Source organism: Glycine soja, chromosome 5 (genome assembly GCF_004193775.1).
Source record: "Glycine soja cultivar W05 chromosome 5, ASM419377v2, whole genome shotgun sequence".
Lineage (NCBI taxonomy): Eukaryota > Viridiplantae > Streptophyta > Magnoliopsida > Fabales > Fabaceae > Glycine > Glycine soja.
The window spans coordinates 1,382,626-1,401,704 of record NC_041006.1 but is presented as its reverse complement, the minus strand read 5'-3'; the positions used below and the strand labels follow the sequence as shown (position 1 = coordinate 1,401,704).

At 34.5% G+C, this 19,079-nt stretch overlaps 1 protein-coding gene across 1 annotated transcript; it reads right to left on the bottom strand.

Annotated features, from left to right (window-relative positions):
• Positions 1–5,277: 5,277 nt before the first annotated feature.
• LOC114411753 (G patch domain-containing protein TGH-like) lies at positions 5,278–17,081 on the bottom strand. Its single transcript, XM_028375436.1, has 16 exons — positions 16,768–17,081; positions 16,035–16,125; positions 15,852–15,946; positions 14,955–15,058; positions 13,304–13,365; positions 13,157–13,231; positions 11,164–11,315; positions 10,377–10,452; positions 10,214–10,288; positions 10,009–10,086; positions 8,752–8,941; positions 7,996–8,482; positions 7,327–7,611; positions 7,118–7,246; positions 6,751–6,969; positions 5,278–6,448 (listed from the first exon to the last, which is right to left on the bottom strand). Exons 1-16 carry the CDS (start codon positions 16,900–16,902, stop codon positions 5,657–5,659), a joined length of 3,045 nt encoding a protein of 1,014 aa, XP_028231237.1. The 5' UTR covers positions 16,903–17,081; the 3' UTR covers positions 5,278–5,656.
• Positions 17,082–19,079: the final 1,998 nt, after the last annotated feature.

Sequence of the window (19,079 nt, the reverse complement as noted above, 5' to 3'; positions counted from 1 at the left end):
TGTATAAAAACTCGAGTTGAATTTCATATATGGTCAAATGCAATGATTTTTATTTGTCAATTAACTAAAAAATATTTAAGTATAATTTTTTAAGATAATTATTATAATTTATAAAAATTAATAAATTTATGATGAGGACATATTACGTTATTAAATGATTTATATTACCAGAGTGTATTCTAACTAAATTTTAAAAATATTTTAAAGAAAAGTACAATAACTGAAGATTAACCGTGTTTATTAATTAAAGTGCAAAGCACATTCGTGAATTTCAAGAGTTTAAACTCATTAACTGTGTTCCTAAAATAATCATTATTGAATTTCGCTCTACATAAACAGATTTTACCCACTTTTGAATGTATGTCCTAAGAAGCAGAGATGATTTTTATATAATATTATATTTGATCTCTTTTCAGTTTTCATTACATTTTTTATTTTTTTTATCTCCCATATTTTTATTTAAAATACTGTACAAAAGTGCTCTACAACAAACGTTTCTTAAGACACAGTACATGCGAAGATATTTAGATGATATATACCAATGTTTGTCGGCGGCGTGATTTCATGATATTCATAGAGCATGGAATTATACATACTTTTGAAAATTACGTTGTACTACTTGATAACAATATATGCCAATCTCTAATGCCCAGATTTCTTTTTCACGTTCCCCACAAGCTTTCAACATTTTCTAAAACGTTATTTTCATAAATGAATTTTTTAGCATGGCTTCAAAAAAAGTTTCGGTATCATAAGGGCATCAACATCGCTGAAACTAAAACGGGTGCTTCCTATTAAGCACCTTATCCTCGTAAGATCCAACTGTTGGAGCGAGACAAAGTGGGGTTTTATTAAGAACATGATACTTATATAAGTTGCCTTGTGATCATTTATGGGACCAGAAAGTACCAAAAAGAGTTTTGTAGTAGTATAATAAAAATTTAGAAATGTGAGGTTAACTACGGAACCATTTAATTTTTGAAGTTGTTGAATTGGAGAAAGATATACTTAAGATATAGTAAATTATAAAAAATAAATGATGTCTAATAATAATAAAACTCATTTAAAATGTGTGAAAAAAAAAGAGGTGCTAAATTAGAGATGGCCAGCAGAGTGAATGAGTAAATGCTTATACGGTATTTTCATTACAAGCGAGACAGCTTAGTTTTACAAAGGAATGAATTATTAATTTAGTTCGTAAAATATTGTATCATTTCTCCTAAATAGTCTTAAATTATAAGTAGTTCCTAAAATATCAGAAACCATGATATATAGTTCTTTTGAGTATTTAAAAAATCTTCAGATTAGTCCGTCAACGTTAGAAGACCAAACTAATGGATATTTAAAACTTTAAGGATTCCTTATCTAATTTTATTACTTTAAGGATTATTTAGAAGAAAAGATAATACTTGAGGGATGGTGTTCATTTACAAGGTAACAAATTTATTGATTTTTGGTTAGTGATTTATCCCCTTATTAGTGTTCACTTCCTGCCTCGTTAATGTAAATAGACATCACATTAACGGATTAATATATTTGGGTTGTGCCAATTTAAAATCCTCACACAAGGTTGAATGCCTGATATACTCTTCTTCAACATGTTTAGGTTGGAGAACTCGAAATCCATCAGATGTCCTGTACTTTTAAGATATACATAGAGTTTAAAGAAAAGGAGAAAAGAAAACATTTTTTTTATCATTAAACTAAGTTATAGAGTGCGTCACGGTGAATCCTGCCTAGGTTAGCTTTGTTATTCTTAGCCGGTCCCAAGCCCGGATAAAAGGAGAGGGTTGTGTTAGGCTTTCGACGGCCAATGTAAAACTTTGTCGAATCTCTATGACATGGATCAATTACGTAATAATGTGAATGCTAGGTCGTTGCCCGGAAGCAACGTGCTGTATGGCTCGAGTACAGTGTCAAAAGAGCAAGGGCCGCTGCATCGCCGCCCAGATGCAGTGAAAAGTAGGCAAGGGTTCCCACATTTTCGTGAACGGGTGTGGGTAAAGAAGCTAATTCATGATAGGAGGATTCGCTTTTGTACATGGAATATAGGCACACTTACTGGAAAATCTATGGAAATAGTGGATGTTATGGTGAGGAGGAAGATCAATTTTATGTGCCTACAAGAAACTAAGTGGACAGGTGAAAAAGCGAAAGAATTAGACAACTCGGGATTTAAGCTGTGGTATACGGGCAAAATCAGATTAAGAAATGGGGTAGGGATTATTGTGGACAAGGAGTGAAAGAAGGATGTCGTGGATGTAAGAAGAGTAGGAGATCGTATCATAGCCTTAAAATTGGTAGTGGGACAGGACACCTTTAATGTTATTAGTGGGTACGCACCTCAGGTTGGGTTAGCAGAACACTTTAAGGTAAAATTTTGGGAGGATCTAGAAGGGGTACTTCAGGATATACCCCAAGGAGAGAAAGTTTTCCTAGGAGGGGATCTCAATGGACATGTAGGTAGCGTGGCTAGAGGTTTTGAGGGGGTGCATGGGGGTTTTGGCCTAGGGGAGATGAATGGGGAGGGTAAATCCATCTTGGAGTTTTCGGAGGCTTTGGATCTTTCTATAGCCAATACATGGTTTAAGAAAAGAGCGGAACATCTTATCACTTACAAAAGTGGAGGGACATGTTCTCAGATAGATTTCTTCCTTATCAGGAAGTCTGATAGGAAGTATTGCTTGAACTGTAAAGTTATCCCGGGAGAGAGCTTGACTACCCAACATAGAGTTTTGGTCATGGATGTAAGAATTAGAGATAGGGCAAAGAGAAGAAGTCCTATGGTAGCACCAAGGATCAAATGGTGGCACTTGAAGGGTGAGAAACAAGAAATCTTCCAACAAAAGATATGGGAGGGATGGTGTGGACAATCACAAGGAAGTGCAAATGATATGTGGAACAAGATGTCCCAAGAGATTATTAAAGTGGCTAAAGAGACGTTGGGTGAATCTAGAGGTTTTGGACCTAGGGGTAAAGAATCGTGGTGGTGGAAAGAAAGTGTTCAGAGCAAAGTTAGAGTAAAAAAGGAGTGTTTCAAGGAGTGATCTAGGTGTAGAAATTCTGAAACTTGGGATAAGTATAAGATAGCTAGAAATGAAACCAAAAAGGCGGTGAGTGAGGCAAGAGCCCAAGCTTTTGACGGACTATACCAAGCTCTAGGAACCAGGGACGGAGAAAGATCTATATATAGGCTTGCTAAGGGTAGAGAGAGGAAGACTAGAGATTTGGATCAAGTAAAGTGTGTTAAGGATGAAGAAGGCAAAGTCTTAGTGCATGAAAAAGATATCAAGGAAAGGTGGAAGGCGTATTTCCACAACTTATTTAATGATGGATATGGATATGACTCTAGCAGTCTAGACACAAGAGAAGAGGACCGGAACTATAAGTACTATCGTCGGATTCAGAAACAGGAAGTAAAGGAAGCGTTGAAAAGAATGAGTAACGGTAAGGCGGTGGGGCCAGACAACATACCTATTGAAGTGTGGAAAACTCTTGGAGATAGAGGTCTTGAGTGGCTCACCAAACTCTTTAATGAAATTATGAGGTCAAAACGCATGCCGGAGGAATGGAGGAGAAGCACGTTAGTGCCAACCTATAAGAACAAGGGGAATATACAAAATTGTGCAAATTATAGGGGAATCAAGCTCATGAGTCATACCATGAAATTATGGGAAAGAGTGATCGAACGGAGATTAAGAAAGGAGACTCAAGTTACTGAGAATCAATTTGGTTTCATGCCGGGAAGGTCGACCATGGAAGCGATCTATTTATTACGGCGGGTGATGGAGCAATATCGCATGGACCAACAAGACTTGCACTTGATTTTTATTGACTTGGAGAAAGCGTATGATAGAGTGCCTAGAGAGATTTTGTGGAAAGCTCTAGAGAAGAAAGGGGTTAGGGTTGCATATATTCGAGCTATCCAAGATATGTATGATAGGGTATCGACTAGTGTTAGGACACAGGGTGGAGAGTCAGACGATTTTCCCATCACAATTGGTTTGCATCAAGGGTCAACCCTTAGCCCCTACCTTTTTACCTTAATTATGGATGTCCTCACGGAACAAATCCAAGAGATAGCGCCGATATGCATGCTTTTTGCAGATGACATAGTCCTCCTTGGAGAGTCGAGGGAGGAGTTGAATGAGGGGTTGGAAACTTGGAGACGAGCTCTAGAAACACATGGTTTTCGCCTAAGCAGAAGCAAATCGGAGTATATGGAATGTAAGTTCAACAAAAGAATGAGGGTTTCTAACTCAGAGGTGAAAATAGGAGACCATATTATCCCTCAAGTCACACGGTTTAAATATCTTGGGTCTGTAATACAGGATGATGGAGAAATTGAAGGGGATGTGAATCATCGCATTCAAGCAGGATGAATGAAATGGAGAAAAGCATCGGGGGTGTTATGTGATGCGAAGGTACCGATCAAGCTAAAGGGAAATTTTTATCGGACGGCGGTAAGATCGGTGATTTTGTACGGAACAAAATGTTGGGCGGTCAAGAGCCAACATGAGAATAAAGTAGGTGTAGCGGAGATGAGGATGTTGCGGTGGATGTGTGGTAAGACTCGACAGGATAAAATTCGAAACGAAGCTATTAGAGAGAGGGTTGGAGTAGCGCCTATTATAGAGAATATGGTGGAAAATAGACTTAGGTGGTTTGGGCATGTAGAGAGAAGACCGGTAGACTCTGTAGTGAGGAGAGTAGACCAGATGGAGAGAAGACAAACAATTCGAGGTAGATGAAGACCCAAAAAGACTATAAGAGAGGTTATCAAAAAGGATCTCGAACTTAATGATTTGGATAGAAGTATGGTACTTGATAGAACATTATGGCGGAAGTTGATCCATGTAGCCGACCCCACCTAGTGGGATAAGGCGTTGTTGTTGTTGTTGTTGTATAGAGTGCGTCACGGTAAACCCTGGGACTAAGCACCATACCTCAACTTCCTAATTAGTTTTTGTCAAAGGACTCCCTAATTTTTACTCCAAATAATCAGGTACCAATTCCATTTGACACATTACTTGTGCACCCAACATTAAAACAAAATTCCAAAAATATTATTAAGTATTTTTATTTTTACAAATTACATAATCCATATAACTCATACTTGATTTGCAAGTATTTTTTTAAACTTTTTAATAAATTATTTTTTTAAATAATAAATAATTTTTATTTATAAAAAAATATAAAAATTAAATAATTTATATGAATTATATCAAAATTAATTATTATAAAATTTATTATTTAAATTTACATACGCATTAAATATACATTAGAAATTTTAATATTATATATAACAATATTATTTATTTTACAACATAATTAAACTATTAATTTAATTGGTTAGAACATCATGCTAATAACTTAAAAATCCCAGGTTCATAAAATTGTTGGGTGTACCAGCAATTTTGCTAGGTATGCCTATTCCATTTCTTTACGGCCAAGAAAGGATTGAATTAAGCAGCGTCACTTCAAACCAGTGAAGAAAACCTATGCAAGAGGCTTGAGTTTCGATCGGAGCAAATGAAATCCATAGGATGCACCTCAGTATCACAAACCCAAAACCTACTAACATCTTTTAATACAACAGCAATCCCCCAACATAATTCCAAAAAATTCTCAAAATCAAAGGAAACAAGTCTCTCGCTCATTCTCCCCGCCTTTTCTCTTTTCTGGAATGTGAATTGTCTTTCTCTTTGCTATAACGAGAGGATCTATTTGGAGATTCATGCTTTCTGTGCTTGTGATGTTTTGAGTGTTTTTCACTCCTGCTTTTTTCTTGGGAAGAACCTTTCCTTCTCCCTTTTGACCTTGAACTGTGTCTATCTCTTCTGTCATCGTCACTAGATGAATGACTTCCTGCATGGCGCTTCTTATGCCGATGATGTCTGGAACATTTTCTGCTCCTTTCCTCTTCTAACTTAGAACTGCTGCTATAATCCCAGCCGTGTGTTACAGGGGTTTTATCTTTCCTGTACTCATTGTATTTTTCCCTATTAGATTGCTTTTTGCTCCTTTCTTCTGAACAGCTGTCATTGTCTTGGCTGCTGGTTCCCTTGGTTTTGTTAATACTGCTCTCAAGCATATTTCCATCAATGGTGTCATCACCTTTTGATGGCCCACCCTCATGAGCAATGTGCTGCTGATCATTTGGCAAATCATGATTTAAGGACATCACACCGTTGTTTTCACTCTTCAGGATATCGGTTCTTGCATCTTCATTAAAGATGTCTTTCTGAGGTGCAACATTCCTGGACTTTTGCATAGCGTAAGGCATATCAGGAGGAACCTCAATTCCTAGTTCCTTGCCCAATGATTCCAGAAAATCACCAGCAATCAAACGGCTCAGTGCTGTATTAGCTACTTCAGCTTTCTTTTCTTGATTCTCCACTCTCCTATTACTAGGGCCTTCATCATCTGAATCATCGGAGAAAATAGCCTTGCAATACATGAATGTGTTATAGGTTGCCATGCGCAACATCATATAAAATATGCATGTAATAAATGACATAAGAATTCGTTAAAATAGATTTCTATGCCTAGGATACATGCTCAGGACTCGAATCAAATTAAATCTGTATTGTCATCAAAAGCTACCCGAGATTTTATGGTCACAGACAAAAGAGGCAATAAAAAACATGTATAAAATATGCTTTGTAAAGGACAAAATGGTTTCGCATGAAAGTATTAATCAATAATCATAAGTAGAATGTTCAGAAAGGGTTAGAAATTGGGTGTTACCTTGTATAGGTCAACTGGCCTTTCAATATTTTCCACTTCCACGTCCCCTTCCATTTCATTTTCAGTAATACTTATGGTTATGTCTTTATTAGTAGATAGCTGCAAAGGTGAGATGTCTTTCTTTGAAGTAACAGGCTCGTCCACTTTGGCACCTTTGACCGAATCTGATGTAAAAATCAAGGTATCCATCTTACTCCTAATCCGTGGAGCAGGTGGTGGCTGCAAAAAGCAAGGAATATGTCTAAGCTTGAAACATTCTTTGACAATTTAGAACGTAATTTAAATATTGATAAAAAGTGAAAAATGTTTGGACTACAAAATCAATACAAGAATATAACTACAAAATATAACGGACTACTTGAAGTACCTTCCCCATATAAGGATCAATAAGATCAAAGCGTTTGCACAGAAGAGGTGAAGGGCGCCATTGAAACTCTTCCCTCTTAGGGTACATTTTCTTCTTCAAAATATCTTCAGCTTGCAGATCTTTCTTGGGCTGTTAGCACAGGATACATCAAATAAGATTAGCCAAAGCTATAGGGAAAGAAACAAAAGGAACATCACCTTAGTCATTACCTTTACTTCACCAGAAGTAAACTGCATAACACCACCTGGGATAAAATCCACGGAAGATGGAATTAAAGGCTTGCTTCCCCTGACCTGTCGTCCCTTTTCTATTGCCTCAGCTGCAGCCTCAAAACTTAGTCTCTCTTGAGCACGAGCAACTTCTGACATATCACCAGCTAAACTAGAACTAGCAGAGCGTAATCCCCCTTTATATTTCTCCTTAAGAAACTGCTCAAATCTTTCTTGCTTTGCAGGATCATCTTTGAAAGGCTTTTCCACATTCATTAACTCACTCTGGCTCAAAAATAAGGAAACAAAGATGAGTAAAGATCCATTTTTTTGGGGGTATTTACAGTCTGGGGAAGGAACAGAGGTCTCTGCAAAAGGGGGAGGTTAAAATCACATTTTTTAAATTCTTAGAATATGTACAGAAACCAGTATAACCCCAAGCCTAATGGTATGGGCAGTGACCACTGTGCCAAAAGTCTGGCCATCAAAGGTTCAACTATATCCTTATCATTAAGATTCCACAGAAAGGAATCTAAAAATCGTGTCAAGGGAATTAATTATCTGAGTTGAAGGCACAATCTGGTTGGCCAACCAAACTACTGGAAGCAATACAGAAATATTTATAATTTTCTAATTAAGACTTTAATGCAGAAAGATTATGCTACTTACAAGTGATGCAGACTCGATAAATGTATCAGTAAGATTAAATTGGAGATGAATATCTGTAGAAGCAACAGACGAGGATAGATCTTGGGAGCTTTTTTCTAGAGGTTTTTCCCCTAAGATCTGGCCTCGACTCTCAGCTGTTAGCCTCTGCACACTGGGAGGCATTTTTCTATCCAATTGCCGACTAGTCTGATTATTGTGTTTCTGTTGTGCCTCCCACAATTTCCTTGCATAATATTCATGGCCAGTTCCTCCAGAAAGAAAATTAAACAACGGATTTGATTGATTCTTTTCTCTTGATAAATCCTCATATAATTTACCACATTTAGCTACCAGATTTGCAACCCCCTCAATTAATAGTTTTAAATTTCCATCCTCTGGAGGAGGAACATCTGGTGGATTGACTTCATAGCTCTTGCGGTTAATGTCGAGAGGTCCAGAAAATTCATGGTGGGGCACAAAATCCTTAGGGATCAGAGGAGCCTCAAATCTAAAAATCAGTTTATACAATTATGGTTTAATGTGCAATCGTATAAATACAAAATAGGCAAAGGAATTAAACAGATAAGCATATATAGAATTCATAACCCAAAAACTGTTAAAATGGTATTTATGCTATTAAATCCCTCGGCCCTAGAATTACTACTAACCCAAATCAGGGGTTAATAGAAATGTGAAACAATAAAAGTTATAATATAGAATTTTAAAAATAAAAAACCATATCAGTTTAATAGTTTGGCAATAAACTGCTTCTGTAACCTTTCCATTTTATAGTCAGAATTGGATGCAACTCTAAAACCAGGCAGATCACCCTGGTCCTTCTGCTCTTTTTTTCTATGGCTTTCTAATCTCAGCGTCGAAGGTTCTTCAACTTCTTTTCTCTGGTTTTCTAATCTCAATGTCAAAGGTTCTTCAACTTCTTGAACATAAGCATCTTCAAATTCGTAACCTTAAAAAACAAAACAAAACAGAGAAAAACATTATGCCTATTTTTTCTCATTTTTATAGGAGAACATTTACACTCTCAAGATTACCTCAAAGAAATTGTTCTCTTAAAAAAATTAAAGCATATAAACATCCATATGGGGAAAACAATCATTATCTAAAACATGAAAGCTGAAAGTGGGTCCTCAGAAGGAAGCACTACTTCTAGTATTCTACAGACAAAAAACATCACTAAGAGCCCAAACAAGTGAAATCAGATATGATAAGTTAATACAATATGACTTTATTAGTTGTGGTGCAAGTACTATATTGCATAAACTTCTTATCCATTAAACCCCTCTTATACATTATAATAATGAATAACTTATTCAGGCCTTCAGATCGAGATTGGGCTTGAGTTTATTTTTGATGCATAAGCTCATGTAGAAGAACTCAATTTCAACCAAAACACCCGAATACCCCAAGCCATAGTTTTTTTAATCACACTATAAATGAAAAAGAACAAAATGATCACTACTAAATGAATCCTATTTGATTATTTCATTACATTGTTTTTATTCTTCTAAGGGGATTCAACACTCTTTGCACCCTATATGGTTGTTCCATAACTCCATTTTCATTCTTCTGAATTACAGAGGCTTCACATAGTCACTTGCTCACTCTATGCATCTTATTTGGTTAACATTGCTCTGTTTTCATTCTTTTGACTACATTATGTGGCTTTAAGTTAAAGAAAGGGAACAAAGCTATTACTTGATGAGAACATTGTATCATTCTTCACAATAGATTACACATCAAATGTAACTATCGTTTAATGTCCCCAAACAATGTGGTTTAGTGCACTTTAGATGAACTGCCATTTAGTAGGAACACAAAGAATTATGATTCATGAGTTCCCTTGGTTACTTATACATGGGCTTTTTATTTATTAGCTTCTATATAAATTGATAGCAGGATTCACTTATGACTTATGATTTTGTTTTATGAAACTTATGGTTATGTTGTTTTAGGCAACTTTTGTGTATCTGAATCTTGTGATTTGATAAATTTATGACTCATGATTCTACTAACCAGTGGCATAGACATCCTCATCCTCTGCATCAAGCTCCTCAAGAGCTCCAATACCAAAACCGGGGGCAGCCTTTCCTGCTGATGAAAGGATGCTGCGAGTTAAATCAACTTAGAGCAATATATTTTTGTGACAATGAATTACATTAATCAGCAAGTGGCAAATAAGATCATGGATTATCATACACTCAGTTTTTAAGTATCTTACACTTCAAACCAAAAAGACCATCTCTAGTGGAGAAGCCAGGTCCCCCCTTGCTGGCTAAGCGTGATCTTTTTTTCTCTGTAAAAAACAGAGATAACGAAGTTAAATATGAATTTCTAGCACCCACATCAGCGGGTTCCACATATAGATCAAGAAAAAGGCATACCTCTAAACTCAGGAGCATGCTTATAAGGATCAAAACCTAATCCATGCAGGTCTTGCTTTGGGTTAAGTACGTAAACCTGAAGAAAAGATGTATATGAGACATGCCTGTTATCAATACAAATGTACTTACAAGCAGCTAAAATAGGAGACAATTGCTAAATTTAATCATAATAATTAAAACGTCTGTTTGTTGAGGAATGAGAGGTATATTCAACACAATCCACCATTGGATTGGAAGTTTGTATAATGCATATAATGCAGCAATTCAAGATTGTTTTTACCCCATTATCTTATTATCTTATAATAATTAACACCAATATAGTTTTCAAATATATTGAAATATCAACCATCTGATCACATTATGCTTGTTTGAGTTTTCCAAAATTTGGCAAGCAAAATCTACATGATAATTTCTTATCATTTAGAGGGAAGGCCTAATAGGCCAATAGAAGTCATTTTCTGTAGGCAATATTGAGTGGTCTAAATGTCAACTGACACCCCTCCCCCCTTTCTCTCGCAATTGGCACCAATTTAAAGCAAGGAAGGGAACTTTTACTAAAACAGATGTTGAAACTCAAAGATACAATTATTTATTATATGCAAAAATACCTCACCTTTCTCTAAGGAATCATTTTAATCATTTATCAGAATTTAGTCTAAGGACTAAACAATTAAACAAATGTTTGGGTGTGCTTCTTTCTGGTTTATATATGATTGGTAATGCTATTAGAAGATAATCATATGAAATCTACTACATTTATATATGATTGGTAACAGAAACTTCTCACAGGTGTGCTCTTAGAAAACCAAACATCGTCATTCACAGGTTCCTCAGGAAAATTTTCAGTATCACCCTCGATGGGTTCAGTCTCAGTAATCTTCACTTTTGGATCATCAGAAGAAAATGCTAAGAAAGCTCTACGGGCCTGTCTTCTGGCATCTACACAGGCAGTACAATTACATGAACTGAGATATCATTGCATGGAAGCCTAGTTAATTAGATTGTAATTGAACAAAAACATAAAATGAAAAAGATTTTATATTAAATTTTATATTAGATTAATATATTTTCTGGATAACAAAAAAATAATACAACAAATTAAATAGCTCATATAATCTTTACCAAAAAAAAAAATGGACAAAGCCTGACTGAGGATTACACAAGCGTAATTTCGGAGGAAAAGGATGAAAGGTCAAGAAAAAGAACAATAAGAAACAAAAAGATGAATGTGAAACTCTTGAACAACATAATCCAGCTAGCAACTCTAAAAACTCAACCAAAAAGCCCATACTACAAAAGAAGGTAAATACCTGGCCCATTTCCCAATTATAAAAGGGAAATCACAACTACCAGAAAGAAAGGAAGGTTATAGTAAGACAGTAAGGTGTATAGTAAAAGAAGAAAATATAAATTAAAAGAGCATTAATGCAAACTGCATTCCCATCCTATAGAAAATTGGTGCATGTAATTATTTGGATTAGATTGATTTGCCCTTTAGAAAAGATTTCCCTAAAAGAAAAACAAACATCCAAATAGGGAAAAAAGGACTTAATTGCAATTCTGGTCCCCTTTAATTGCCGATCGGTGACTTTGGTCCCCCTTTATTTCCTGCAATTTTAATCCCCAGATTTAGAACATTCGCAATTTTGGTTCAATCCTTAATTTTGCATTAGTTGAGTGTTTTTAAGGGTTGATTAATGATGTGACAGTATTGTGATATGGAAATTAAAATGCAAAAAAAAAGAAGAAATAAATGTATGAAAAATTAAGGAATGTACAAAAATTGCAGATTTTCTAAAATATGGAGACTAAAATTGCAGAAAAAAAATAAGGGGACCAATATCGAGAATCAGGAATTAAAGGGGGACCATAATTGGAATCTAGAAAGAAAAAAAAAAGATGAAAACCTTAAAACAACTAATGAAAATATTATACACTTGTTATAATTTTCTCCTAAATTACTTTTCTTTATAGTGCTGAAAGCAATTGTAGCATATACATAACAATCTACACAAATACCTATTGAATCTCAGAGAATCATAAATATATTAAAATCAATATTAAATGCAATTAACAAATGAGGGAAGGGAACAAAAAGGAATCTTGATCCAAGTCCAGCAACACATGAATCTGAAACTAATGTGGTCCTGTGATTTTATCCAGAAAAAGGAAGAACAACAATCTGATTTCTACAAACCAATTGATAATTAAAAGGGGTAAAACTTAAGGGGGTTTTTGGTTTGAGAAAACATTTTGTTTCACTTTGTTTCCTGTTTTCTGAAGTTTATAAAGGAGAAAGAAAAACAAAAATAGAAAAATAATTTTTTTTACTATTTCCTATACAAACTTCTAAAAAAAGGAAATAAAGTGAAAACAGAAAATAAAAACAAAACATTTTTTCAAACCAAACAGCCCCCTACAAACCCTTCTTCCTTACAATCCAACTTATATTTGGTGAATTGAGGAGTGCTAGCGACACTCTCTCTAACACTCTTTTGGATACTCTCTCTCTCTGTGATTGGTTAGAATTTATTGAAAATCATTAATTTTAGTAGGTTTTGTTTCTAAATTAATGTTTCTCTCTCCTAATTTATATTAAATGAGAAGCAAAACCTACTAAAATTGGTGATTTTCAATAAATTTCAACCAATCATAGAGAATATCATAAAGAGAGTGTCAGAGAGAGTGTCGCTAGCACTCCTCTTGATGAATTTGTATCAGAAAGTATAAAATGGACAACGAGGAAATAACTAAATACTAATGGTAATAGGAAGCCATACCATACAGTGCCTCAGAATGTGAATCCTTGATTGAGCGACCATGACTCCATCCCATCTTCAAGAGCAGTTTTACCCCTAAAAAACATGAAGGGGGTAAGAAATAAAGTATTATTAAAGAAGATGTTAGTCAAGTTAAGTGGAACAGACCAACAGATTCAGTGGCTGGAACAACTATTTCATCAGGAGCAGGTCCAGGAATTATGGATGGCCTACAATGAAAAAGAAAAACGCAAACAAGCACAGTCCAATCAGAAAAATTACAAAAGCAAAAACAAAAATAAAAAAGGGGCAAACTATGGAGAATAAAGAAAAAGCGGTTGCATTTTGCTTTGAGGACAAAATGCTACAATTCACGTGAATAAGATTGATAATTAGTTAATTACCCAAAAGATTATAATGATTGCTTATTAAACATCCATGTTCTGTAACATATTCAGATATAAAAATGGAGAATGGCGACACACAGAGAGTATTTTCATTAAAGGAACGAAAATCAGACTATTTCAAGGAGATAAGGATGAATGCATTGAAATTTCAAGCTTCTAAATTCTTTGAACTCAAAAGATAACAGTGCATCACATTTCAAGGGATCAGAAGTTCAAACATTACTCTCACCATTACCACCACAAAGGAAAAAGAAATTAAAAAGTGAAACTTTTGTTTACTATTTCCAAAACCATGAAAAACTATTGGTAAGCCTAACAACCATTTGAATTAAAAGTCAAAAAGCATATACACAGATAACTAGCATGCCTTATCTTCTATTCCTCCTCATTACTGAAGATGAAAAAGGGCAGCCCAGTGCATGAGGCTCATTCCCACCTAGTGGAGTGGGGTCTAAGGAGGATAAATGCACACAGCCTTAGCCCTGCAGGCAAGGAAGCTGTTTCTAGGATTTAAATCAGTGACATCCAGGTCACAAGGTAGCAACCTTACCATTGCACCAAGGTTCACCCACTCTTTGCTTAAATGAAATCAAAACTTAAATGTCAATACTTTCTCTATAAACATGATTTACAAGAGAACTTTATGGTGTCATTTGATCCAAGTAGCCGTCTCCACCTAGTGAGAAAAGGTTTGGTGATGGTTGTTGACTTGTTGCTATGGTTGTGTTGTTGACTAAAGATGGAACGGGGAATAAAAAACCTCACCCTTTGCTCACTAACCAAGACTAAATAATGGTTAAAACTTAAGCACTAGCTGAGGTGATACCAGAGACTAAAAATGTACATGGCACTTCATACAAAAATGGGATCAAACACAGTAACTTGATGAAAAGACGAAATCATTTTTTGATTGACTTTACAATGAAATTTTTCATTATTTGTTAGATGAATCAGTCCACTTTCAAAAAAAATATAATAAAAAGAGAGCATACACTTTAACAAAAGAGGGACTAAACACAAATACAGAGTGAAGAAATCAATACAGCAAAGCTCTCCAATCCCTTGAATATTTATAAAAGAAATTTCCCAAGAAAATTTACCATGGATCAAGCATAAAAAGATACTGAACAATACTCCATTTCTCACACAATTTTTGTAATACAAGAGAATCAACAGGCACAAAAAAAACGAGTGCATATTGATAGTTTGACTGTAAAACCTCATATTATAATGTAAACACTAAAGCTCTAGAGAAGCAAAAGCATTTTAAAATCCACTCTTGTTTTTTTATTACTATGGATAAGGAACTTTTTTCTTTAAAAGGATAAAAAGGTAGCACAAATAGTTTTCCTCCCTATAGAAGTTATTTGCCACCATAGGACCATAATAACAATTAGAGAAATAAAGTGCACCTCTGTTTCTGTTCCTTCTCAGCTTGTTTGCGAGCAATTTCAGCAGCTGTGAAACCAAATGTGTCAAACTGTGAGGTTGTCCCCAAAAAACGACCTTCCAATTCCTATGATACATGTAAAGGGTGTGTTAGAACACATAAAAAAACTTAATCTACTAGCAAAAACTGAATCCCCAGCCACCAATTGTGCAAGTAACCTACCTACTTGACTTCATCCACATCATTGAAATGTTGTAGTTGGGTTAATGATAGTATAACCATTTTTACAGCATAGTTTTAGTTGCGATTCCTTCAGGCAAGCAAAGAAGAGTATATCCCTATCCTAGAAGCATCATAATGTTTAACGATAAATACATAGTCCTCTCCTGAGATTTTTAAATATTACAAAGGTCACCCACTCTGCCCCCATAGCAACTAAAATTGCAAGAAGATAACAAACTTCCCTTTGTTATGAAAAATTAAAAAAATTTATGTATTCATCAAAGGATATGCTTCTAACTTTTTCCATATTAAGTGGGTACTTGTAATATTTCAAAATCTCAAGGTGATATATGGATGAATGTATGCTACCCTAATATTGATAAAGTTTCACATGCAAAAGATATTGAAAACAACATAAGATGCAGAAGCGTGTAAAAAGGAACCAATGAAATTGATCATAAATGAATAAAAAAATATATTAAGTTTAATAGAAGACAACTAATCAATATTTACAGAAACATCCAGCAAGAAATTGTTCTAGCGTAAAATGCTGGATCTGCCTGGTATCACACCTCTAATATCTACATTTATACTGCCTTAGAAGTGAACTTATAATAGGAGGACTTTGAAGCATATACATATAAATATGTTAAAAATCATAATAAGACAAAAATTTATACTGTATTATTCAACATACAGTTTTCTCATCTTCATCTAGAAAATTCAGTATGTTCTGCTCTTTGAATTCAGCCCTGTTCTTCCTTGATGATTTAAATGACTGAGGTGCCCACCCTGCACAGTATTCATAAAGCTAACACCCATACCCTTAAAAAATTCAAATTTATAACAGGATCATTATGGCTTCCTCACAAACTTATACCTTCCTTTGAGCCCACTGTATTATAGTAACCCGCAGAATAGCCTCCTGTAAACGCTCCATGGAATCTTCTCCGCCCTTCCTCATCTCTAACCTGGAGATGATAAAATGAAACTTGTAATGAAGCTAGGTTAGGATCAAGCAGCATTAGTTAAGTCATTCCAAAATATTCTCTTTTTTAATCGGTCCTCAACAATGAATTTAAACATTAAGACCAATAACCAACTTTTATTACCAACCGCTTACACCACATCACTTCACAACTACAGAAGCAATCAACTACATTTCCTTGAATAGGGTTCAAACACAACAGAAGTTGAAATGTTAATTCCGAATATAAATGCACCATACAACCAAAACAGCCTCACAGAAGAACTACTATAGTGTACAAAAAGAAGACTGTAACAACTAACAAGGATCACTTCAACCTTCAGACTAATATTCCAACAGCTTCTAGTCAATTATTTTTTCTCGAGTAAATATGTTTTACACTTTTAACCAAATATCTCAAGGAACATAGCTGTTTGCAACAAAATTGAACTCCTCAACGAATCAAGCTCAAGAATTCAGACAATTCAATCCGATCCTTGATACAAACACAATCAGCTTCAAATTTTTAATTTCACAATAAGAAACAAAACCAAAACCCTTAGTCTTTTGCAGTGTGCATTCACAACCAATCCCAATCAATTCATGCCGACATAACAGAACTTCGGTGGAAAGCGTAAATGCTTACCTCTTGCTTCCAAGCGGGGAGAGTTCGGAGCTGACCGGAGGACTCGGCAATGGCCTTCTTCTTGCGACTGATTGAATCATCCTCACGCTCTATCGGCGTTCCGTAGAAAACAAAATCGTCTTCATCTGACTCCATTTATCTCACTGATTCGTGAAATTGAAAGATTGTTATTGCTCAATCCAATTCCAAACGTATTAATTTATTGATATTGAATAGCAAAAAAAAAAAAAAGATAGGGTTTTTCAGAAGCTTGGCTTGGGTGTGCAAAATCCATTGAAATGCAGAGCGAGAGCGAGAGTGAGCATGGCTCGGATGGAGAGATATAATCTAACAATATTTTGTTTTGAGTCCAGATATTACTTTTTTTTATTTAGTATTATTTTTCCTAAAATTTATAAATTGCAAGGCAGTCCCTTGGCCATGATATCCTATAGTGTTCTGTTCGTGGTTTCATAATTACAAAAATAATTTTTATTTAGACTTATTTATTTTTTATTGAATTTTGAATTAGTTAGAATTATTTTTTCATAATGAAAAGAAGGATTTAGATAAAAAATAATCATGATTACCGAATAATCAAATTATAAAAGTAAAAAAATAAATAAATTATAACTTATTATTATAACTATAACCAGTTTTGCATGATTAGATGTCGTTTTTAAAAACTGGTTATATAATCGATTATACAACTAGGTATATATTCATAACTTTGTTTGATTCATGCAATCTAAGAGCGGTCATTCCAATACAATATGCAAAGCAAAGACTAAGCAAATCCGGAGGCCAAACTATCAGCAACAAAGTTACCCTTATCACAGTAAGACCTTATGCTATTAACCAGAGCTGCAAAAGCATGAGTAATAGAAACACCCTCAGAAATCATTTTCAAAGCCATAGTCGAATCTGATTCAACAACTAAGTTTCTAATACCCCCTTGTCCACGCAATAGTATTAAGTTTGACAAATCCTTGAGGAGGGTAGTGCCAAAAAGAGATGAGATACCCGAGACTTTTCTAGTAGGAACCACGGGGTGCCACAAACCAAGTTGAACATGCTCCTGGATCAAAATGGCTAACTTCTCCATACATAAGACGAAAACATATGGAGACATGTGATCACCTTGGAGGAGAAAATTGGTCAAGAATCTCAGTATTCAATTCCACTTAAGAGAAAGGTTGGTGGCAGTAGTGCAGTTCATTATCAAATTAATAATAACAAAATTGACAAAAAATCTCATTCAATCCTATCATAAGCCTTCTCAATGTCTATGTTATTAAGGAAGAAACCTTCTTTACCTTTTTTCCTATGCATAGAGTGGACAATCTCTTGGGCCAAAGTAGCATTATCACCCTAACTTGAACAGGGATGAAATTGCTCTAACAAAGGCCAATCAAATCATTCAATAAAGGATGAATTCTCTGGACTAACACTTTGGAAATAGTTTTTTGAACAACACAATGCAGAGGCTAATTGATATGAAATCTTTAAAGTGCATAGGATTATCAACTTTAGGAATTGTAGGAATAGGGACAATGAGGATTTCTGTCAAAGCTGAATTAATGTCGCCTATCTTAAACGCATTAGATACTATCTTCCAAACATCATGACCAATTGTATCCCAATATTTCTATAAGAAAATAGGCTGAAATGGATCAGGGATATATTCTTAACTGATTATTGGTTATAAATAATAATTAGTTTTAAAAACAAAAATTGATTTTTATATTTATTACATTTTGATACCTAATTTTATGCATTAATTATGTCATATTTAATTAAAGTTAAAATTTAGATTTTTTTTCTGTTCTTATAGTTAATCTTCGTTATAAAACTGATGATGTTATTATGATATTAGCTTGATAATGTTATTAGCCATGTCATCATTAATAGAGACTAAAAAACAATTTATAGATACAGAAACAAAAAATGACATAAATTTGGGGATGAAAAAATATTTTCATTGTATGTGTAAGGGATGGTAACAGGACTGGTTGAAAAATGGATTTGATTCTCCTCATTTCTGTTCTTGCAAAAGGCGAGGTGGGTACAGTTTTTAAGGTTTAAGTATGAAAAGTGATGGTTTAAAATTATTATCTATCTCCATCTCCGTTAAATTTTATCGGATTTGGATATATTTACGAATAATCCATTACACTAGTTTTTTATAGTTTTAATGTACTTATATATTTGTAAACACATTATATTTTATTTTTTTAATTATATTTCAATTCAAACAAATATATAAATATAATGAATAAAAAAATTAAAATTAAAAAAATTAAGAATTGAATTATATTTTTAGTTAAATAATT